The sequence below is a fragment of the Polyodon spathula genome, chromosome 7 (genome assembly GCF_017654505.1).
Source record: "Polyodon spathula isolate WHYD16114869_AA chromosome 7, ASM1765450v1, whole genome shotgun sequence".
Lineage (NCBI taxonomy): Eukaryota > Metazoa > Chordata > Actinopteri > Acipenseriformes > Polyodontidae > Polyodon > Polyodon spathula.
Window position 1 is genome coordinate 59,426,396 of NC_054540.1, and position 25,095 is coordinate 59,451,490.

Below are 25,095 nucleotides of genomic sequence, written 5' to 3' on the forward strand. Positions count from 1 at the left end.
TAACCTTGACAGAGGTATCGATTAAAATCAAAAGATGTTTTTATGAATTTTATTTATGTGTCTGCAAATCCGTGTTACCTTGTCATGATTCTGTATTTAGCAAAGCACACATTGCCACCGGAACAGTGCTGTCTCTGAACTTGACTTTAACTGCAGCAAAGTGTTCTTTAAACTGTGGAATAGTCCTACAAGACTCCTAAGCATTCAGTACAGCAGTACACTGTTACAGACAACCCCAAGAGCAAACACAAAACTCCCTTCATTATAAATATTCCAATACAGATGCAGATACAGATAGTCTGACTAACACAGGTGAGATGTAAGAGTACAGCATTCAGAATATCCTCAGTCTGATCCCTGACAGTTTCCAATTGCAGTTAGGTTTTTACAATGTGATGGAATGGGTCAAGCCTGTTTAGTGATGTGTAAATAAAATGATTCAGGGTTACACATTCACTGAAGTCACTGTCCAGTCACTGAGGTATTGCAATTAAACAAAGGTGCATTTAAATGAAGGATCAAATCATGGCTGCCCCTTCACATTCATTTTTCAAGGCCTTACACGAGCTAGAAATGAAAAATGCTTGGGGAAAATGATTTCAGTGCATTGGACTGAAGGCAGGTCAGGAGGAAATAAAACAACAATAAGTAATTTGACGTCTAAATGGTAGAAGAGGAATGCTGTGTGAGTGGTGGGTATATGGATCTCTTCAATGGCATGCAGCGTTTAAGTGCCATTTCAGCTCTCATCAGCTCAGCATGCAATGAGAAATGGGAAATCTTGAATGCATAAAGTACCGGTACAACCGAGCTTGTGTGAAAATGATACATCGTTGACTGCCTCTGCCTCTGACCAACAATACATAGCGAAACTTTATTACTGCACAAAAAAGACTAAGCTTGTTGGAAATCCCAATAATGCCAGACAATTATTTGCAATAGAGGTTGGCACAAATCTGTTAATGAAAAAGGTTCTGTAGTGTTGATATTCAGCTAATAAAACTGGAATTAGAGGGATCCATTATTGTATTCTGCTATCTTCTGGACTGCGCTCCTGTAAGTCCAACACTCTTTTCAAACATTACACTACTTATAATAACAGTAAGCCCCACAGAATCAGACACTTGGTGCTTGTATAAAGAAACACAACCAAGTCCTCAACTCTCCATATATCTTGCAATGCACAAGCCTATCTTTCAATACACAGCACACGTTGTCCTGTCTGACTAGCAGCTCGGACGCCTGTGTGACTGCTGGCTGAATGAGGAGTAGCCTGTGCAGATATGAAGTGCTAATTTGTTGATATCGTTCTGTACCTACTGCTCTGATACACTGGAAGTGATGATCTGTAATCTGCCGGCACATTGTGCTAACATGATGCAAAGTTTTAGATGCTGTGTAAAACCTGCCTGTCTGGGTGGTGTGCTCCATGTCAGCCATCTCTGTGGTTACAATAAATAAACTTGCTTAAGCTATCAAACACCTCCTTTATCTTCCCCAGCAGCAGAGATTTCTAAAGCTGAAGACCCACCAACCATAAAGGTTATATCCGCGAGTATCAATTATTCTTCCCTTCAACCAAGGGATGCTTGGGCTATTTGGCAGTACTGGATTTCGTTCTTTTCATGATCCCTGATTGCATCTGCTGTATGTATGCATCAGTGATGGAAATAGGTATAAGAAATCTGCGTATGTGTGTATGCATGTATGTATGTATGCATGTATATGTGTGTATGTATGTGTGTATGTATGTATGTGGCCAAGGCTTCAACAAGAGGAAGCTTGTTTTCTTGGCACTGTAAACAAACTGAAAAGCCAGTTACAATGCTGTGGTAAATACATTTGGAGACACCCCCACCGCTAAGATGCTAATCCCCGCTGCTGAAGAGCTCAGCCCCTGCCTGCCTGTGACTGCAGTCCGAGCAGCAGGTTGCTTTTTATTAAGTGCGGCAAGCAGAGGATCAGAGAGGAGTCTGCTGGGATCACCCAGCCCTGGCATTACAGGGTCTGAGTGAAGCAGACAGAAAAGCTGCTCTTGTGTCATGTCTGAGCTACTGCAGTGCACACTCACAAGAGGTTTTATTGTGTTTCCTTCTTTCTCTTGGTGGAGCTGCTCTTGACAACGGATCGTTGGGTCTATTATATTGTGGACCTTTTATACATCTGGGCAGCACTGTGTTCTGAGTAAATACAATGACACTGAAGGAGAGACTGTTACAGCCATGCTACAGTATATGTGTGTGTTTATTTATTTACACTAGTTTAGTGTATTGTATTTGTGCACACAGAAGGGATACAATATATGGTGAACAGAATGGCACTACTGCTTGTCAAAATCAATGTAAAATTGTAAGACTAAGCAGGTGATATGATCAACCTACCTTGTATTAGTGCTGTATTACCTGAGAATCCACCTGGACTCTATTAAACACTTATTTGAAAGGCTAATCGTGGGATAACCATGAGTAGGTGGCTGATGCTGCTTTCTTAGCACCAGGTAAGCTTTATAACATGTAGTTTGATACAGTGTATCTAACAACCAGTTAACATGAACAACTGAGTTAATCAGGCACATCACTCACTCTCAGTGACAAACTACAATGCCACAGCAATTCAGTACAGCCACCACATAATACAATACCAGCCAGACAAACACCGCTCACTGACATCGCACTGACCAAAGAGATTGTCTACTTCCAGCCAGGAAAACAACGCTCACTGACATCGCACTGACCAAAGAGATTGTCTACTTCCAGCCAGGAAAACACCGCTCACTGACATCGCACTGACCAAAGAGATTGTCTACTTCCAGCCAGGAAAACAACGCTCACTGACATCGCACTGACCAAAGAGATTGTCTACTTCCAGCCAGGAAAACAACGCTCACTGACTATCCAGCACTGACCAAAGAGATTGTCTACTTCCAGCCAGGAAAACAACGCTCACTGACATCACACTGACCAAAGAGATTGTCTACTTCCAGCCAGGAAAACACCGCTCACTGACATCGCACTGACCAAAGAGATTGTCTACTTCCAGCCAGGAAAACAACGCTCACTGACATCACACTGACCAAAGCTCACTGACATCACACTGACCAAAGAGATTGATTGCCAAGAAAACAACGCTCTACTTGAGATTGTCCAGGAAAACAACACTCTACTTCCAGCCAGGAAAACAACGCTCACTGACATCGCAATGACCAAAGAGATTGTCTACTTCCAGCCAAGAAAACAACGCTCACTGACATCGCACTGACCAAAGAGATTGTCTACTTCCAGCCAGGAAAACACCGCTCACTGACATCGCACTGACCAAAGAGATTGTCTACTTCCAGCCAGGAAAACACCACTCACTGACATCACACTGACCAAAGAGATTGTCTACTTCCAGCCAGGAAAACACCGCTCACTGACATCGCACTGACCAAAGAGATTGTCTACTTCCAGCCACATCACTGACATCGACCAAAGAGATTGTCTACTTCCAGCCAGGAAAACACAGCTCACTGACATCGCACTGACCAAAGAGATTGTCTACTTCAGTGTTTTTCCATCTGGCAGTTCAAAATCCAACGTTTCTTTCATTTTGTATTTTATTGGATTATTAATGGGTTTTAGTATTCTGCTGTTTTCCTGTTCTCTCCACCACTGCTCCCGGCAGTCTGCAATCTCCCAGCTCCAGCTCTCAGCTCGGGGCTTGTAGGACATGCTCCAGATTCCTGCGCACTGAATAAGCTGCCTGCTCCAGTGATAGATTTGCGAGCTACCCACAGTGGCACTTATCTGGCTATCATAAATCAACAGTGAGATTTGAAGGATAATTATAAAAATGTGACATGTTTCTAAAGCCAAAAAGCATCTCCACTAGCATGAAGAGTAAAAAAACAACAGGAGAGAGAGAGAGAGAGAGAGAGAGAGAGAGAGAGAGAGAGAGAGAGAGAGAGAGAGAGAGAGAGTGAGAGCAATGCAAAGTGCAAGTGGATGATTGCTGTCTTAAACCAGATTTTCATTATTGGGGTCTGATGGACCCCGCTTGCCACCGATTATTATTATAAATTACTATTATTATTATTTTATGTAACGGCAGGTGGCCTGTATTGCAACAGAACTTGCTTCTGAAGCGGGAAGTGTACAGTCTGCCAGAGAGACCCTTATATAAGACACCTTCAGAAAGGCAGGCAGGCAGGAAGGGATTCAGTTATTTACTCAGCTATTAAAAGTGGCCACTCTTACTCATTCCTCTTGACAGCTAAACACAGGGTTGCCTGGCAACCATTATTTGACATCATCTCCTTCCCACATCTGACAGGTTCACATAATTCACAGGGTCAGGCAACTTGTTACTCACTTTCCCCAGTGACGTGCATTTAATCGTTTAAATACATACCATGCAACCCCCACCGAACACCAAGCAGCCGTGCTCGTACAGAATCAAACTGTCGCACACACACATGCAAACTCACATATGCAACTTGAGTACATGTCAAGCACTAAGGCATGCATGCAATATTGGCACCTTCATAACCGCGTGATGAAACGTGTGTGCGGTGACACACTGACACACACTATAATCAAGCAGCCTGTCAAATTCTCAACACTGCTCAGAGTGTTGGTGGCTCAGCAGGTGGCATCCACTAACACCTCTGGTGCAAAATGCAACAGGTCCACTCCAGCCATCTGGAGTGTCAATCCTGACACAAACCTCACATACAAAACATGCCTGCATGGTGCACAGGGATGCTGTGCTTCCATAGAAGGGAGCACATTAACCAGAGACACCAGACCCTCTTCTGCAAGCAAGATTCCACATCCCTGGAGGTTCAATATACTGTACGATGCTTCACTTGAAGGGACCGTCAGACACATTTTCTGCACACCCCTTTGGATCCAGAGGTTTGAATTTCACCAAGATAATTAAACTGTGGACCAACCACTGTGTGCAAGTTACATTATAAAGGAAAAAAACTAAGAGGAGAAAGTCAAACTCACCCGCAGTATTTCTTCAACACAGCTGGAGTCATTCGAAAGGCTGACCTGTGAAAAACAAAAAAAAGAACAAACCGTTTTATAGAATAGCAGCCAGAAGGAAAAAAAAAAAAAAAGGTAATAAAACTCATGATGCAATGTTATGACATCAAACCGACACACTGCTCAAATCTCAATGGAAACATCAATACACTGTTCATCTCCATGGTGCAGGACACATATGGACAACAGATTTAGCATGTCAACATCTCATTCATTCAGTAGGAAAAAGCCTATAGAAGTGTATTGCAATGTAATGGCACACTATTAGCTGCCTGACATGTTATAAAGTAGTTATAAGGTTAATATAATGCCCTAGTAACATGTTTATAACACTGTGCTGCTATAACCAACTAGACCCGCTCAAACACATACAGCGGTGAATTAGTTAGCGATAACGTGTTCCTCTCAATTCAAGTCACGGTTGTAATTGACCCTAAAGAACGGTGTGCCTTAACACTTAAAGCTGCTAACAATTCCCCTTGGCCTGCAGCCCGAGAGATTGCTTCTTCTGATGAGCAGGCTGGTCACTGAGCTCTTGTTTCTGGGGTGTGTATTCAGAACTGCATTGGGATGGCATTTACAGAAAGCTGCACTATTCTAGGTACTTGTTTTAGTATGTTAACGATAAAGGGAACTAGTTATATAGTATGCATGTGACAGACAGACAGGACCACATCACCAGAAGCACTGTACTGACTATAATAAACAGCAGGTATTAGAGGTATTACTATTCTGGTATTATCTTCTGAGCTGTAATCTCTAACTGCTCCACAGAGTTTAAAACACTGTAGGCTATTCATTTCACTTTAGGAATGCCTAACTGCTAAGACTCTTCGTCTCACATAGAATTCCCCCGAAGCAGAGGGCTCTGCTCCCCACAGACTCCCTGTTCTCTCTCTACACCACACTGAAGAATGTCTGTGCCCACAATATCTGTACCTGCCAATGTGCACGTCCTACCATCATGTACTACTGTGACATCACAGCGAAGCGTGCAGTGGCTTAACCCTCTGAGATAGCATCACATATTAAGCCCTAAGCTTGTGCAACAGCAGCAGAATGTGAAAGCTAGATAATTCAGGGCTGGAGAGAAGCACATTCTTTACACATCTTTTCTTTTTACACAGTAATATGCACAGTAGAAGATTTTTTTTTGGGGGGGGGGGGGGGGGGGGGGGGGGGGACAGTGGGGGGGGGGGGGGGGGGGGGGGGGGGGGGGGGGGGGGGGGGGGGGGGGGGGGGGGGGGGGGGGGGGGGGGGGGGGGGGGGGGGGGGGGGGGGACGGCAGTAAAATGCTTTACTTGTTCATAAGTATAAGATAACAGTACCTTACTTTGACAAAGACAAATCAAGAAAGTAAATCTGTGTGTACAGTGTTCATTAATCATTCAATCAATAAGCGTTGCACCAGAAACTTCATCCCAAGGACAGCTGGACTGACAGCTAAAGCAGCCCAGTGCAGATGAGTGCTGATAGCAGTCTGGGAGATACTGATCAGCATGCAATAGTTTCTGACCCCGAGTGACATTTCACATACCCCTTTGTTTTCATGATATAAAAGAACAGCCAACAATGCGGCCCTTGATATGAGAGCTGAACGTCATTAGTTGAATAAACTGTTTTTATTACATTAGACCCTATTCACAATGCAGAAGGTTGTGTTCTGATGAATAGAAAAATGATGCAAAAAAAACCCCACCAACATTTCAGAACAGTTTTGAAAATATACCACTTTATTTAAATCCAGAGAAAAGAAAAGAAATAAGAGGAATATGTAAAATGTGTTGCTTTTCAAACACTGTCCTGCCAGTTATAGCAAGAACCCCTTAATGCTTAGTGAAGAGGCCAAGGCTAGGCATGTTGTGACTGCACTGACCCCTGAGTGATGTCACTGTGCCCCCAGCGTGGCCCCGTGGTGACTGCACTGACCCCTGAGTGATGTCACTGTGCCCCCAGCGTGGCCCCGTGGTGACTGCACTGACCCCTGAGTGATGTCACTGTGCCCCCAGCGTGGCCCCGTGGTGACTGCACTGACCCCTGAGTGATGTCACTGTTCCCCCAGCGTGGCCCCGTGGTGACTGCACTGACCCTTGAGTGATGTCACTGTGCCCCCAGCGTGGCCCCGTGGTGACTGCACTGACCCCTGAGTGATGTCACTGTGCCCCCAGCGTGGCCCCGTGGTGACTGCACTGACCCCTCAGTGATGTCACTGTGCCTCCAGCGTGGCCCCGTTGTGACTGCACTGACACCTGAGTGATATCACTGTGCCCCTAGCGTGGCCCTGTGGCTGGCGCTCTCACAGAAAGATCACTTTGAATACCAGGAGAGCCTGTGGGTTTTACTGCTGAACTGTGTTAGAAATCTCCACTCACAGACATCCGCTGCATGACAGCGTGTTTACTCAATGACCATGGTGCCGCAAGGAACAAATGCACGCGCTACAGTCTGGCCTGGCTCGCACATGCACATGATCCCTCTCCCTAAGTGGTCAGTAAGACCAAGTGGTGAGAGTGTCTCTTATCATTGATTTGTACAGTAAGACGGCATGCAGAGCAGTGGTCTGTGTTAGTATTAGCTGAACCTGTTGCTAATGAATGCTGATCTAACCCCATAGTGTAAGTATTCAAGGTTATTAGCAGCATCGTGGTGAGGCACAGAAAATGGAATTATGTTACCAAAAGATGAAAAGAAAAGAAAACTTAATTACTCAGAGGTTTCTGAAGTGCCTGTCTGACACCGCAGGGACTTTGTAAACACTCCTCACAGAGAAACCTTTTGCAAACCCATAAACTTCCTATTTGCTCAAGGGCAGCAGCTAATACCCTGTTCCCATGGAAACACAGTCTTCATGCTCAGCGCAAGAAATCTTATCAGATGTTTTAAAAAAAAAAAAAAACGAATCAAGAATAAAGTGTTTCTGCTGATCTCATTACCAAGACTCCCGTGTTTGCACTTCTCCGAATTACTCATGTTCCTCTCGCTACAATTAAAAACGAATTACCCAAGTTTTTTATTTGTTATGAAGCTTTTAATTATCTGTGATAAAACAGGAATCCTTAATAACAGGTAGTACTGCTCCTTTGTGAAGGACAGCGCCTTACAGACTTAAGAGGAGTCGCTGAAAAAGTATCTAAGTCTCAGATAACGCCCAAGAGTCATCTTTGTCCTTTTTTAGTTTACAAATTGCCAACCCAGAACCCTCCAGCTGAGAGCTTATTTCCAGTGGCAGGGGTCCTCTTGGTATCTTTCTTTACAACCAGATTGAATTGATTGACAAATCATTTCCTCTGTTCTCCGGGCAGACCAGCTGAAAGGCACACATGCCTTTTCCAGGGAGAGGGAGAGAAGGCAAATGGTCCCAAGCTTTAGAGGTACTCAAAGAGGCAATGTGACCTGTTTCGAGACAAACCCCTCACCAGGGTCCGAAAGCAAGCCAGTGGTATCGATCATCAAGAACTTTAACCCACTTGTTTCAGCAAGATATTCTCTAGAGTTGCAATCACAAACCAATTTAAATGAATTTTAAACCAACAATAATAATCAATGCCTTGAGATAACTTTATTATTAAAATGCAGGAACAGAAAGACACTGGTTATATAATATACTCCAAACAGACGGCCAGGATGATGAATCAATCATTCAGTTAATGGTAAATTGAGGCTTGCAAGATAAAAAATACAAATATTGACTAATCGATTCATTGTTGCATCTGTCCAGCTTGCTGTGGATTGCTGAACTACACTAAGATCCTGTAGAGTAACATTCCACTCCAAACCATCTCATCCAGCGCTTTAACAAGCTCCCAACTGCAGGGTTCCAGCTGCTTCTGCTAAAAAACTATTCATTGGCAGATGCAATGATCGCTTACTGTTGCAGCATCGAGCGCTCAAGAAAAATGTGTCAGTCACCTCACTCTGCAAGACTGCAGAAACCTTTTAGGAAAACAGAAAGAAAGAAAGAAGACCTATTCCTTTGAATTCCGTGGAGATCCCAAGCAATTCCACAAGCTATTACGGGGGCAGAAATCACTTCTCTCAAAAACAGCGTCTCAGAGAACGTCTGCACATCAACAACAGATAAGATGCATTAGTGCCTTTATTAACAAAGTCTCTTAGGAGCTTCGATATTCTCAGCACAGCTCAAAGCGTACTTAAGGAAGCAGTAGAACTGCTTTCAACTGGTACATTTTAAGACAGAAAGAGACACAGACAGATCATCTTTGTGGATAGGTGAATGGATGGAGTAAAGAGAAACAGAAAAACACAGGCTCGCGTTTAGATGACTAGATAGATACACAGACATCTAGATGCCAGTAAAATAAAATACAAAACAGACTCATTGACAGTGTACGCAGTTGATTTATTCACGTAATGTTAATAAAGTAAAATCTCAGTGTAAAGAAGAGTCCAGCAGGACAGGGGTAAGATCACGCTGATTTGTGAGGTATCAGTGTACTAAACTAACAAGCATGTCGGGTTAAGAATGTTTACACAGGAGACTTCCTTTAATGCTGTTTAACAAGCTCCTGAGTCCATGGCTTTCATGTGTTTTTCCAAACAGAGGAATGTAAATAGGATGAGGGTCATTACAGGCCCTCGTTCCGCTTCAGAACTCTGCCACAGTGGAGATGGCTCTCTCTCTCTCATAGTGTGTGCTTGAAGTACACTGAGAAAGATAACCCTCTTCAGAACTCTGCCACAGTGGAGATGGCTCTCTCTCTCTCATAGTGTGTGCTTGAAGTACACTGAGAAAGATAACCCTCTTCAGAACTCTGCCACAGTGGAGACGGCTCTCTCTCTCCCGCAGTGTGTGCTGGAAGTACACTGAGAAAGATAACCCTCTTCAGAACTCTGCCACAGTGGAGATGGCTCTCTCTCTCCTGGAAGTACACTGAGTGTGTGCTCTCTCTCTCCCATAAGTACACTGAGAAAGATAACCCTCTTCAGAACTCTGCCACAGTGGAGACGGCTCTCTCTCTCTCATAGTGTGTGCTTGAAGTACACTGAGAAAGATAACCCTCTTCAGAACTCTGCCACAGTGGAGATGGCTCTCTCTCTCTCATAGTGTGTGCTTGAAGTACACTGAGAAAGATAACCCTCTTCAGAACTCTGCCACAGTGGAGATGGCTCTCTCTCTCTCTCATAGTGTGTGCTTGAAGTACACTGAGAAAGATAACCCTCTTCAGAACTCTGCCACAGTGGAGATGGCTCTCTCTCTCTCATAGTGTGTGCTGGAAGTACATTGAGGCCCTCTTCAGAACTCTGCCACAGTGGAGATGGCTCTCTCTCTCATAGTGTGTGCTGGAAGTACACTGAGAAAGATAACCCTCTTCAGAACTCTGCCACAGTGGAGATGGCTCTCTCTCTGTGTGCTTGAAGTACACTGAGAAAGATAACCCTCTTCAGAACTCTGCCACAGTGGAGATGGCTCTCTCTCTCTCTCATAGTGTGTGCTTGAAGTACACTGAGAAAGATAACCCTCTTCAGAACTCTGCCACAGTGGAGATGGCTCTCTCTCTCTCATAGTGTGTGCTTGAAGTACACTGAGAAAGATAACCCTCTTCAGAACTCTGCCACAGTGGAGACGGCTCTCTCTCTCTCATAGTGTGTGCTTGAAGTACACTGAGAAAGATAACCCTCTTCAGAACTCTGCCACAGTGGAGATGGCTCTCTCTCTCTCATAAGTGTGTGCTGGAAGTACAAGTACACTGAGAAAGATAACCCTCTTCAGAACTCTGCCACAGTGGAGATGGCTCTCTCTCTCTCATAGTGTGTGCTTGAAGTACATTGAGAAAGATAACCCTCTTCAGAACTCTGCCACAGTGGAGATGGCTCTCTCTCTCTCATAGTGTGTGCTGGAAGTACACTGAGAAAGATAACTCTTGTTTTCAGGTCACAAATCGGACAAAGATGTCCTGATCAGTAAACTGCTTCAGCATGCTAGTTTGTATTACTGTGCAAATGGACACATACAGGAGAAGCGACAGTTCTGAAAATTACCACTTTACCCAAAGACACATGGAGATGATATCCTCCTGGTCTCCCTGGCTTTGATTCAAAGCTCCGTGCAATCAAATTAAAGGAGCCTTCAGAAATGCCCCTGCCCGAGCCCTCTCTCTGTAGAAAAGATTGAGTCTGACACAAGGAGCAACAATAGCGTGCAGGTGTATGATTGTTCTCTTTAGCTGGGAAAAAAACAGAAAGAAAAACAGCATTACCACCTATACTCTAAACAGGTGAAGATCTGCAACTTGGCACAACCAGGAAGCGAAACTGTGGTTTTGATTTTTTTTCAGTGGTAACCATTCTATCATCAGTGGGCACAAAAAAGTCATGGAGTCGGGGCTTAACATCTGAGCATCCAGGAGCCAATGACAGTGGAACTGCCTGCTTGGAATTGTGGACCTTGTAGTTCTGAAGCTCCTCCCCCGCTCCACTTTCACCACCTTGCTATTCAGGGTGCCACTCTTCAAATGTGCATTTCCAAATGTACCAGTGCTTTCAATCCTTCTTACTTTTTCTTGATAACAAGCTTATTCTGGCAACCGTAAAATCCAGATTTTATTTCTTAAAAAATAAAATAAAATAAATGGATTTCAGTAATCAGGTATTTCCGCTAATTAAATGCTTCACTTCTTTTTATTTACCTAGCCTCTTCTTTAGGCAAAGAGATATTTGTGTTTCAATATTGCGCATTGTTGAAGCTCTCTGTGTTTCCACACATCCAATCTGATTTTCACACTTCATTTGCAATGCTTTGTGTTGCCACAATCTCAAGCATTGCACATCTACATAAACACCTCTTGCTTGTATCTGTGAAAGCCTTCCTGAAACTCACTGGCTCACGTGACCTCCGGCTGACTTGTTTTCATTCACAAAAGCCCTGTGACCCTTTCCGATCCAACAACCCAGCTTTGAGAAAATAACCACAGGAGTTTGTGGTTTCCTTTTGCAAAACAGAAAAAAACAACATCTATATCATACAGCGTTGACAGAGAACAACATGGAAAATAAAATAGTGTGCTTGTGACACTAGCTGCTGTTAGTAAACAGGAAGGACTCAAAATAGGCATTGGTGCTTCTAATTAGTCTGGGGAGGGGAAAGTGTTATTGCAGTAGGAGTGGTTTTGTTTAATATACTTTCACTATTTGCCATGCCACTCCATTACAGTTAACCCTGTTTTTTGTGTGACACAGTGAGATACATTTACCAAGGCTCCAAAGTGCAGTCTGTACAGCTTATTGTGAAAGGAAAAAAAAAAACCTGTAACAATACCAGTAACAAGCGATTCAGAAAGTTATTTTTGGGACTTGCATACAGTAATGGGGGCAGCGTTGTTTTGGGGCTGGGGGGGTCTACTTTGTGAATGTGAAGCAGATACAAAATTTGGGTGAAAGTGCGCAACAACACAAAAAAAACAAAGTTTCATTTTGAAGTTGCAATTGTAGGCAGAGAGTCCTGTAAACAAACCTGGTTGTTGTATACATAGCAGGGAGTCTTGTACACAAACCAGGGAGTCTTTTAAACACAGCCATGGGGTCTGGTAACAATGGGACCACACCACTGACCGACCGGCCCAATGGGATCTTTATCTTGCACGGCAGTCCACCCTCTTTTCTATCAAAGCATTAGTGGGAGCTGCTTCACTCAGGGGTCCATCTCCTTGAGCTCATTTCTGCTCTGTCAGCACCAATCCAGACAGGAATTGAACCCGAATCCCAGAAGGAATGGACAGAGAAATAAGGAAATAAATGAATGGGGACTGAAAGCTGGAGTCGGTCCATGCAGGAAGCAGCAGCCCGCAGAGGATGTGTCCTCATTGACCGGCTGGTGGGACTGCTTGTTATCGGAGGCTGTTGACCCTTACTGGAGCAGACACAGAGACGCTGTTCAGGGACCCCCTTAAAGAGCTCTCAGCAGCCCCTGCCATCTCCACTTACCCAGACTGAAGGGCAAAAAACAAACAGATTTACTGAAAATCTACTGTACAAACACTACATCAAGAGATGTACAGAGCTCAGTGTATATGCTCTTAGCTACAGTAAATCTTTAAATCTACACGGGGTTCATTAGAAGGAACCACCTAAGATCTTAGATCATGCTTAAAATATTCAGAGTTGTTTATCCTCTTTATTTTTTGTACCACGATTTAAAATGTTTAGCGCTTAAGGGGCTAAGCCTTGGTTTAGAAAATGAAGAAAAATGAAAAAAAAAAGAAAGAATAGCAATAAAAATGCTGGATATTTGTAGGTTGGATTTTTTCTCAGGCAGATAGAAAAATATGAAATTGAAAAATATTTGTAATAGTCTGGGGGCTTGCGTTAAAACAAACAAATATAACCAAAGAATATGCCCTGTGTATAATAATAAGCAGAATTAGCTGCAAATGATCGGCTCCAGACACACCTAGCCTTCCTGAGCACCGTCGCTCCTCCTGCAGCCCCGAGCACCACCACAGTAAAAAACTGAACAAAGGGACCTAATTACCATGCAAAGCACAACAGCTTTCAGATGCTAGGAGGAGCGTGACTGCAGGAAAAGCTGGACCTGGGGAAATTTCAAAATATGACCACCCAGGCATAAAGCAGAGGGCCAGACTGCAGCATGGGAAATGTGTAATCTCAAGGTAGTTTAATTCAGCCTTCCTCTCCACTCGCTAATCATTCCGAATGATACCCTCAGTACAGAGGTGCGGCACCTGCTCTCCAAGGCAAAATGAAGGAGCTCAATGTGCACGCATTAACAAGATAGAAATTCAAGGGGCATGCTACTGTAGTGGGAAAAAGCATCACACTCAGAAAACATCAGCATGGATCATTTCAAAAGGTCACCTTTCTTTTTTATTTTCTTTTCTTTTCGAATTCTTAAACGGCAGGTTCAATTCGCTACATGGTTTGTGGGTTGCATTTGATCTGCACAATTCAGAATGCGTTAATACTTTGCAAGATCAGGAACACATTATACACACCACATGGCTTTACCTGTAGGATCTCTTTACTGCAGTTCCAACATCTGGACACAAGCAGCACTCATACATATTGAAATGAATTTCCAGCATGTTCCCTGAGTAGTGCTTAATGTTCCAGCAGTGGGGTTGAAACCGGGGCCTCCTGGCTCACAATGGGTAGTCCATTGTTTCCCTAAAGCAGCAGTGATGCAGATCCAGGTCCTCAAATAGACACTTATAAGGACTCTCAGCTCTGACTCACGGCGCCACCCAGCAATGATTCGTTTAGCTTTCAAGTAATACTTTTAGCAACCAGTCCCTCCTAAAGACTCTCTCACCTCCTATTAATCCTATTCTGACATCAAACGACTGTCTATTCATTCATTTATTTATTTTAATCTTTGGAGATTCTGCCCCTCCTGCCTTGAGGAGTTATTTTGCTGCTAACCGCTCTGATTGCGACTGATCAAAAGCAGGTATTAGCATGTCAGCGCAGCAGTGCAACCCAGTACAAGAGCTGTAGAGGGAGAAAACACTGCAATTACTACAGTACCAGCGGGTAGACATGCACGCAATAGGGACAGTGCTGCGATCCTGCATGCTTACAACCACAGGGATCTGTGGACTCTGTTCAGTGTTCAGGGGGAGGTTGAGGAATACAGTTTCTATATGTACTAGTGTACAAGCAGAATCTTTACTTTCAAAGTGTCCTTAAGGTTGTATTAGTTTCAGTAGCATCTCCACTGTTCTAGTGGGCATTGTGCAGTTGTTCTTTTCATTTCAAATAGTTTTTTTTTTTTCTCATTTGTCTGAAACTCCATGAAAACGTGCCTCCTTACCCCACGGTATGTGAACTGGACAAGAACCTTCTGATTTCAAAACAACACACTCCTGATGTTTACAAGCATATAAATGAATTATGCCTACTTCAGTTGCATTGACCTCTTGATTTTAGTAGTCCTTGGAGAGAAAAAACAAACAAAAAAACAAACATGCTAGTTGAACCACCTACTCTACATTAACTGTTGTGAACCTTGTGGTTGGTGTGAGAGACATGTGTTCATTTCACTAGTGGAGATGAAACTCTGAAAGCTGCAGAGATGAAAGACGGCTTTGAACCAACAGACTATCTGACCTTGCAATCAAGCTGTGCCACCCCCTCTATTTCACGTGAAGGACCTCTCTCTCTGTCTGAGCCACTGATTCTAATGAGACGGAGCCGTGGGCTTCACATGGGTTCCAGTCCGTATAAACGTCCTCTCTTATTCCAATTATCTGTTACTAATATAGATTTGTGCCTGTAACTCTGCTCGCAGTGCTTCTAATGGAAGTGCTCCTGTCACGTGAAGAGTAATATGATTTAGGGCCTTGCTTCAGTCTAATTAAATATACTATTTCTGCACTGTGTGCAACTTTATTTCAAGCTCCATCTGTGTTTTATCATTACTGCAAAGCAGGAAACAAAAATGAAAAAGAGCATTTAATTTTTTTTTGACATATGGTGCTTTCATGAAGCTATGATAAAAGATAACAGATATCAAATCAATCAATGTTTAAGGTGGTCAGCTTTAAATTAAACCTTTACTTCATTTTTTTTTTTTTTTAGGCCAAAAACATTTTAACAAGGTCTCCAAAACCAGTAAGACATGCTTCCCCGGGTCAGCACCGGTTCATTTTGCAGGGACATTGGTATACTATCTTGTTGCACCATTATCACAATGGGGGTCTGTGACGGCCGGCTCTCCAAACAGACCCGCTTGGGTTCTTTTCCCTTCTCAAATCACAAATGACACACACGCGATTGAAAGAAAAATAGCGCTACTGCGCATTTTTAATTAAACACACATTAAAACAAACAAAACAGAAACAAAAACCTAACTCCGTTTTTGAAAGCACTAACTAAACATTCGTTACAAGTTCCTAACTAGCTCGCAGGACGGATACGCCATTTACCTGCCAAAAAAACACACAAAATACAAACTCACACAAGTTTCACACAATACCTTAATACGACTGCTCACTCACACAGTCGGGCTCTTCGCTCAGCAGCCCAGAACAGACTGGCTGCCTCTCTTAAATACCCAATTTACAATTAGCACCAGGTGCAGGGGCTTATCTAAACAATAAAACAATTAAACAATTACAAACCCTTAGCCCATTCACCAAAAAAGTGCTTTTTCACATAGTATTTTAAAGCAAGGAGGATTTTAACCCCCTCCCTGCTATCTCACAGGGTCAAATAAGCACCCTTTTTTATGCACCAGTTTGACAGATGGACAGAGGACCTCATACACCCACAGTGATGATGATGCCCTTTTTTTTAACTTTTTCCAAAGAATGTCCAAACCAAACCAAAGGATTAATTTGTAGGGCTGTATTCCCCTGTTGTGTTCCCCCATACGCAGCTCCTGTTAGCTGCTGTATGCTGTATTTGGATCACGCTGTGGAGAAGCTGGTGAGCCCCTGGGTGCTGGTATTGCAAGGAGACACCAGTTTCAGGGGAGCCGGCTCTTCCAGCACAGTGAGACCTGCAGGTTTCAATCAGCACACACGCTGCACTGCGGGTAGAACGCAGGCAGATACATTGCAATCAGATTACTGTCAAGGAAAACCAAAGATGTATTTACTACAAGTGAATAAACAGAATCTATCTCTCTGCAAGTCAAGCAGACTGGGTGAGCCAGTCCTCTCCCTCTCTCCCTCTACGGCCACAATCTCTGGTATTTACACATCTTAGTTTAAATTCCTTCAAAGCAGCAGCAATACAGCCTCTTCCACACCAATGCCTTTCTCATAACTGCACAAACCTAATTAAAGTTTTTTTTATTTTTTTTTTTTAATGAAACGAAGCACGTTTCTACCTAATAACTTAACACTTCTATTCATTCTGACAGGAGTGCTTCTGGCAGGTGGGATTCGCTGTTAACGGTTGGGTATTTTTTGTATTGCAATATTTAATATCCATAACAGTTCGAACAGTGAGGTTCAGAAACGGCCAGTTACTGCAGGATTGCTCACATCACATTCAAAGTCAGCAAACTGACAAACGCAGCTCCACTGCAGCCAAATGTTTCTCAGTTGGGAAACTTTCAAACCATTAACTGCTGAACCCCAGAACCCCCATTCTGTTACAGAGGAAACACCCTGAAACCCAACACTGGGGTCTGCAGCAGCAAGATGAAGTGCTGCTTGAACTGCTTCAATAGAAGCTGGAAGCCACTGCCTAATGATTCATCCAGGCATTATAAGACTGTATCAGAGCTGGAATTCATTGAGTGTATATTTCTATCAGTGATTTACAACATGCCTTGCTTCATTGTGTACTTCGCTGATGAATAATGGCTGCACTTAAACTGCTGTAAGCGAGCAAGCAGCAAACACACCGCTGCGGAGCCCTGCAGTTAGACTGAGGGTCACTGGGATTCTCATGCTTATACTGGTGACAATATTTACAGGATAAAATGAAGAAATGCATCATTGTGGAGGATATCCATGATTTATACTGCAAGGGTAATCTGTGGTTTTTCCAACGGTTAATATTTTGCACAAGTTTTGCAGATAAAAAAGAAATTGCAGGTTGGAAGCATTTTGTGCAGCAGGGGGCGCTGTCTGCAGAAGGTGTTCACAGGCACCCCCCCCTTACCTCCACCGAGCCCCCCATTCTCAGCTCTTTAACAAGTGCCAATAATAAACCAAGCTGAAAAGGCATGACAAATTCAATTAGCATAATTAGGTTTCTACACAGCTGACACCTGGGTAATTTTCTTTTCATATTTGATCAAAACAGACAGTGGCAATTCCTGTTTGCTTGGATTTCCTCTGCCCCTGCTTTGAATTTCACTGCACCCTGGCTTCTCTATAGAGTTCAAGCTCAACCAGCGTATTCTTAGTGCTTGCCCTTCCCTCCTCGCACCACCACAGTTACAGGTATGCAATGTTCAGCAGCTCTTAAAGAGGTCAAATAGCTGGCTTGAGGGTGTTGGTTTCCATGAACTGCAAGTTGATTTGCAGGCTGTCCAAGTTGCATAATAAACTGGAGCCTGGCAACAGCAGCATTCATCAGGGAGGGGAAAGGGTTATACTGCTCCAAGTGGATGAGCCCCTGCTTATTTAAATAAGGGAGTTCATCATCACTGGAGCTCCTGCTTCCTTATTCTGGAACATTGTTTGCAGTGTAGCCTCCATAACTTTAAAAACTCAATTAAACATTCCAAGAGAAAACATGAAGCAAGCTCAGTGGAGCAGACAAGCGTTTCAGCCAGTGCCTCCTCACAGCAAGCTCAATGGGGTAGACAAGCGTTTCAGCCAGTGCCTCCTCACAGCAAGCTCAATGGGGTAGACAAGCGTTTCAGCCAGTGCCTCCTCACAGCAAGCTCAATGGGGTAGACAAGCGTTTCAGCCAGTGCCTCCTCACAGCAAGCTCAATGGGGTAGACAAGCGTTTCAGCCAGTGTCTCCTCACAGCAAGCTCAATGGGGTAGACAAGCGTTTCAGCCAGTGCCTCCTCACAGCAAGCTCAGTGGAGCAGACAAGCGTTTCAGCCAGTGCCTCCTCACAGCAAGCTCAATGGGGTAGACAAGCGTTTCAGCCAGTGCCTCCTCACAGCAAGCTCAATGGGGTAGACAAGCGTTTCAGCCAGTGCCTCCTCACAGCAAGCTCAATGGGGTAGACAAGCGTTTCAGCCAGTGCCTCCTCACAGCAAGCTCAATGGGGTAGACAAGCGTTTCAGCCAGTGCCTCCTCACAGCAAGCTCAATGGGGTAGACAATCATTTCAGCCAGTGCCTCCTCACAGCAAGCTCAATGGGGTAGACAAGCGTTTCAGCCAGTGCCTCCTCACAGCAAGCTCAATGGGGTAGACAAGCGTTTCAGCCAGTGCCTCCTCACAGCAAGCTCAATGGGGTAGACAAGCGTTTCAGCCAGTGCCTCCTCACAGCAAGCTCAATGGGGTAGACAAGCGTTTCAGCCAGTGCCTCCTCACAGCAAGCTCAATGGGGTAGACAAGCGTTTCAGCCAGTGCCTCCTCACAGCAAGCTCAATGGGGTAGGCAAGCGTTTCAGCCAGTGCCTCCTCACAGCAAGCTCAATGGGGTAGTCAAGCGTTTAACAATTAATTAAATAGCAAGCTCAATGGGGTAGGCATGCGTTTCAGCCAGTGCCTCCTCATAGCAAGCTCAATGGGGTAGACAATCATTTCAGCCAGTGTCTTCTCACAGGTGCTCATCACTGAAGGAACTCGACAAACTGTTTGCCTCCTTGACTGTCTTTGTAAGTCTTCAAAGGTAAAACACAGTGTGTGTCCTCAGTAGGTCCCTTGGCGAGAGGTGCGATGAAAAGAAAGCATGCTTGACCTCTTTTCCTGCAGCTCCGGGACAAGCAGCATTCACTTTCTTCACATTCGGGTTACATCATACTTGAATCCTGAAGCTTGACCGGACCAGTGGAATGTAAAAAGCAATAATGTGCAGGACTACAGGGGAATCAATATTTTCTCAAGATCCCTCCATTGCCAGTGTGGCAGCCAGCCACCTCGTAAGAGGCCCACGTCCTCCAAATGAATAAGGAACCTCATGAATGAAGGGACCCCTCAGCTGAGCTGCTGCAGGAAAGCATGGTACTGTTTATTTCTCTACTCCACCACACAGGCAGAACAACAAGCTTATGGATTATTACAGTGGAACTGTCGAAGTGGGATTGCAATTCACTCAAACCAAGTCGGATCTCAAAGATAAAACCAGACACGACTGTAGTGGTATCCAGGAACGGTTTTATTTTAACATTTTTTATGATTTATTTTTTTATTGTATTGTTAAAATGAAAAGTGTATAAACATGTTTTTGTTTTTTAATTAATTGTTTTTGCTTATTTATCATGTTTAAAAAAAAAAAAAAAAAGGACCATGGAGAATAGCACAGTACCTTACAAAAGCACATTTAAATAAATAAACAGGTTGAATGGTGTGGCCTGGAATAACAATTCATTATGTATTTATGGGATCAATTCAATAGCTTAAAACTGCTTAAAGTCAGAACAGCCCGGCGCGTGTCAATCTGCCTGTATCATCTAGTGTTTCTTTGCTCTGTCCTCATCAACTTAATACACCGTTGGAATACATTTGGATCTCCCTTTAAAACCAATGTAGCAATTACAACAAATCAACCATCAGTGACGCAGTGGCTAACTTGCTGGAAGCTGACAAGCTTCAAACACAGAGTCAGGGCATGTACCGAGAACCTGCAGTCAAATGAAAAAAAAACAACAGAGATTTACAGGAAGAGCTTGACCTTCCTGGTCAAAAGTATGCCACCCTCCACAGCCTCATTGTAATCAAGGAAAATGATGAGCTTTTAAAAACAATGATCAAACCACACATCAGCGGGCCTTTCCGCGTCCACCGAGCTCCGCGCACCTGGAGAGATCTGCACAACGACACCAAGAGGGGATGACTGGAAGGGGCTGTGGAAACCATCACCTCTCATCAGCCAGTGATTCAGAGTAACCTGACCAGGGGCAGCCACACTGACATGACACCTCCCAGAGCTAACAGGTCACTGCGTCAGATAAAACCTCCATTCATTTTCATTAGAGAGTTCGCTGCTAAAACAAACAGTATCACATGGATGCAGTGGGGCCTGTGATGCTGCGGCCCCTCTAACAGGCTCTCATCTCCTTTGTTATCACACAAACACACTGACAAAGTGCTGCCAAGGTGATTGATATGAACACACTGCACTGCTGTTTAAGGGCTGGTGCTGAATAACAACAAACAAGGGCTGACTGAAAGGTACACAGGAATCTTATACAGGACAAGAAACGTACGTGTCTAATACTATAGCTAGACTGCAGTGAAACAGCACGATAACTGGAATGAGAACGGCAGCCTAATGATTTTCAATTGCAATGCAATTATAAAGCAGCCAATATTGGCTATGCAGTTACATTGCTTAAGAGCAGTCTGACTGCAAAGCTTTGGCACAATGTTTATGCATTATTCACTAGGAATTGAACACAGTGCCATCAGGAGGCTTACTGTTGTAATTGCATCACTGATCTTACGGGGAAAGTCACATTAGATACTGCTGCACACATAGTACCACACTATTCGATGCTCAATATCTTCAACTCCATTAGGGCTGGCAGTGTTTGGATACACTGGCACAGTAGCTCTGCTATTTCAGAAGAGTCTTTGACTGATTCAGCTGGTTCAAAGAGAACAGAATCCCAGGGGAGGGAGTTAATATACAGTTCACACTAATGGTGTACCACCAATACACTAATGACCTATGATCATTTTCACTGAATAAGCAAAAGTTTAAATCATATTTATGTGCCGACAGAGCATTTACACACAAGACTGCTGCCCTAATGACCTGTTCCTGCCAGCAATCTTGTTTTCTATAGAAGCTGCAAGCATTTCAATGCACTCCATAGCAACTACATTTAGATTGTGATACTGGACAAAATGTTTGGGTTTTTTTTGTTTGTAATTTAGGCTCTATAAACTTTTTTTTTCTTTTTTTTAATTAAAGGTTAATTTGCACTTTTAATTACAGATTGGTACTGTAGTTGAAACAAGCTGGGTCTTTACTAGGTGAGCGTGAACTGTGAAGTCAATTATTATTCAGTGTATCAGTTACTGTGGAAGTGCCACTGACGGTAGACCATATAATACACTATCTGCAGAAGGACAGATAAGAATTTGATTTAACATCCAATTAAAAGGCGTCATTGAAAAATTACTTCAAAATAAGCCTTTTATTTTCTTTAATCAGTCTTCGATTCAAGTCTTCCTCATGCTTACTGAACCACAATTCAAGACTCATGAATTTTGATTAAAAACTCTAAGCCCGTTTCTAACTAAAGCAGATTTTTTTGTTGCACTGTTTGATAGAAATTTAATAAATCTAGGAGGCCCTGCCAGCATCATTTATCATCTCTTTTCCGCAAGACCGGCCCATTATGCTAAAGCGGTAAATTACGAAGAACCAAAACTTCTCGGGACGATATTGAAGAACTATAATCACTGCCAGTGAACCTTATAATTGCAATAGAATACGAATAGCTGAAACATTAGCCCTTTTTCTAATATGTGACATCCATGCATTGGGTTAAAGCATGGTGCTGCTAAACCCTGGAGCACTGCCAGCACCAGCTTTCAATTACCTGTAGTCCGTGCCCTCCCTGGTCTGAAACTGCAGTCACGACAGCTAATAAAAAGAAACTCACAACATGTGTACTGTCTGCAAGCCCATCAAAGCAAAAAAAAACACCCTAAAAGGGGACATGTGTTTTTTTTTTTTTTTTTTTTTAGCTGCATTATTTTCCTGTTAAAATGGAGCTCCCCACATTCCCCAAGTGGTTACAAAATGCTGCTTCTCTAACATTCTCTAGACACCTAGACGCCTTTATCAGGGCCCCCTCCATTCGCACGTTACACCCTACAGTTTTTTTTAACTCAGTGTGGATGATTGCAGTGGATTGCGCATGAAAGCCTGTCATTGTATTGAAAGCACTTGAATCTCAAGCAAGCTCTCACTGTCAGAAACAGCAAGCGATCGATCATTCACTCTCAGAGCCCTTTCCCCTCACTACTCTCCGCAGCTAACCGGACCGGCGAGCACAGTGCGGAAATACCAGCCGCTCCTAGGCGCATTAGAAGCTGAAACAGGGGATAAACATTACGCGCGAATGGGCGGGGGGGGGGGGGGGGGGGCTGGGGCGGTGCCATGTACCAACTGGGTGGTGTTTACGAACAGTACTGTAAATTTAGATGCAGCCAGGGAGCCACTTGTGGTTTCAGGCCATTGGGAAGCAGTCTGACTTATAGGAGGTGACAAGTGAAAGACCCTGATCTACTGCAGCTCAGCCTCCCCTAAACCCAAATCCCCCCCCCCCAACCCAACTCCCACCCCACCCCCCAATGCAAACATCCATTACAAGTTTCCTAAAGCTGTAGAAAATGGCTTCTATCATTAAAGCCAGAGCAGCAACATCTGTTTGATCAATTCTGGGTTATTCATTTGGGAGGCCCCCGTGTGCAGGACGGTTTCAGTTATCATTTCTGTTTTCTGTACAGCATAATATCCCTCTCTTATGAGCATTTATGCAAATAAGTAGCATCTATAATTATGTTTTGATTTATACAGCGGTCGCTGACCATTACCAGGGAGGTTGGAACAGCAGGCTCTACTGCTAACGTGTTCTGTGCTGCTAGCTTCCCCCAGACACTGTCCCCACAATTACCAAGGTGACAGACTCCCCACAAGTGCCTTTCACTGGATTTCCTATTTATCATACCTTTCTATTCATCCACTGTTCTTCTGCATGGATTCATGTGTGCATGTATAGATAATATGTCTCTTCACATACAGAAACCTCACCACAGAATAAATAACATATTTGCCACAGCAGCAATAGCAGTTATTATTCACATCATTACTGTTGTTATTGAGTTCATTTATTTGAGTCCACCAGTAGTTTAATATGCATGTACAGCACAGGCATTGCTATCACTCCTTAATCTCCAACCAAAATCACTCAATCTGGCATTTCAGAGGAACCCCATGACTCGAGTGACTCGTGGGTTATATGCATGAGCCTGTCATGGGTTTCAATGCTAATTTAATCTTTTTATGAAATCGTTCATATTTCAACTGTGATTTATATGATTTTTGATGTTCTTGATATGACTAATACACAACATACTGTTTCAAAATAACTAAAAATATTTAGTGGCTACTGTAGATAAGCATTCCTTACAAGTGGACTGTCACTACATTTCAAACTCATAGTCCAAACATTCTTTACTTCACATAGCTCTTCAAAACATCTCTGCAAAGATGAACAGCAAGCTAGTAAACTCTGTGTCTACAGTACAGTGTCACTGATAGACTCCCATTCCAATAGAAGCTGGTAAACTCTGTGTTTATAGTACAGTGTCACTGATAGAGTCTCCTATTCCAATAGACGCTGGTAAACTCTGTGTCTACAGTACAGTGTCACTGATAGACTCCCATTCCAATAGAAGCTGGTAAACTCTGTGTTTATAGTACAGTGACACTGATATAGACTCCCATTCCAATAGAAGCTGGTAAACTCGTGTTTATAGTATAGTGTCACTGATAGAGACTCCTATTCCAATAGACGCTGGTAAACTCTGTGTCTACAGTACAGTGTCACTGATAGACTCCCATTCCAATAGACGCTGGTAAACTCTGTGTTTATAGTACAGTGACACTGATATAGACTCCCATTCCAATAGAAGCTGGTAAACTCGTGTTTATAGTATAGTGTCACTGATAGAGACACCTATTCCAATAGACGCTGGTAAACTCTGTGTCTACAGTACAGTGTCACTGATAGACTCCCATTCCAATAGAATTTTAGTTGAACTGGTGTAAGTTGGGTGTACTGTATGTGATTCCATAAGCAATGCATACATCCTGTATCAGACCTATCAGCCTCTGAAGACCAAGCAGGTGGACTCACTAACAACTCCTTGAAAAGGTCCTATCTGTGTCTGAGATCTTCCTTCCACAGTGCTCTGAGGAAAGGAGAGTGCACAGTGTTTCATTGTGAGCACCGCTAGGGTTTCTAACCAGCCCTATCCACTGTCCTCCAACACTCTGCTATAATAATCCTGCTTGATGAAAGAGCTCAGGCTGGCTCAGCTGCAGACACTGCACTGCAATGACAAGTTACAAAGTAGTTCATTCGATAATTAAAAGAATGCTCTGGTGGATTGGTGCAGAATTAAAGGAAATTACGAGAAATCCGCTTTGTAAAGACAAACGGATCATCAATCGGCTGTCTCTTTGTTAGCAGGAGATGTAACTGCTTTCCAGTGGACAGTCTTACCCATTGAGATCATATGCAATGTTTGAGATGTAACCACTTTCCAGTGGACGCAGTCTTACCCATTGAGATCATATGCAATGTTTGAGATGTAACCACTTTCCAGTGGACGCAGTCTTACCCATTGAGATCATATTCAATGTTTGAGATGTAACCACTTTCCAGTGGACAGTCTTACCCATTGAGATCATATTCAATGTTTGAGATGTAACCACTTTCCAGTGGACGCAGTCTTACCCATTGAGATCATATTCAATGTTTGAGATG

At 43.5% G+C, this 25,095-nt stretch overlaps 1 protein-coding gene across 7 annotated transcripts in view; it reads right to left on the reverse strand.

Annotated features, from left to right (window-relative positions):
* Positions 1–25,095, reverse strand: part of aff2 (AF4/FMR2 family, member 2) — a 146,335-nt gene that overhangs the window by 50,599 nt on the left and 70,641 nt on the right. For all 7 annotated transcript variants that reach the window (XM_041256207.1, XM_041256206.1, XM_041256208.1 and 4 more), the window contains one exon: positions 4,992–5,036. In XM_041256207.1, coding sequence (XP_041112141.1) covers positions 4,992–5,036 — 45 coding nt within the window. The remainder of the gene's footprint in view (positions 1–4,991; positions 5,037–25,095) is intronic.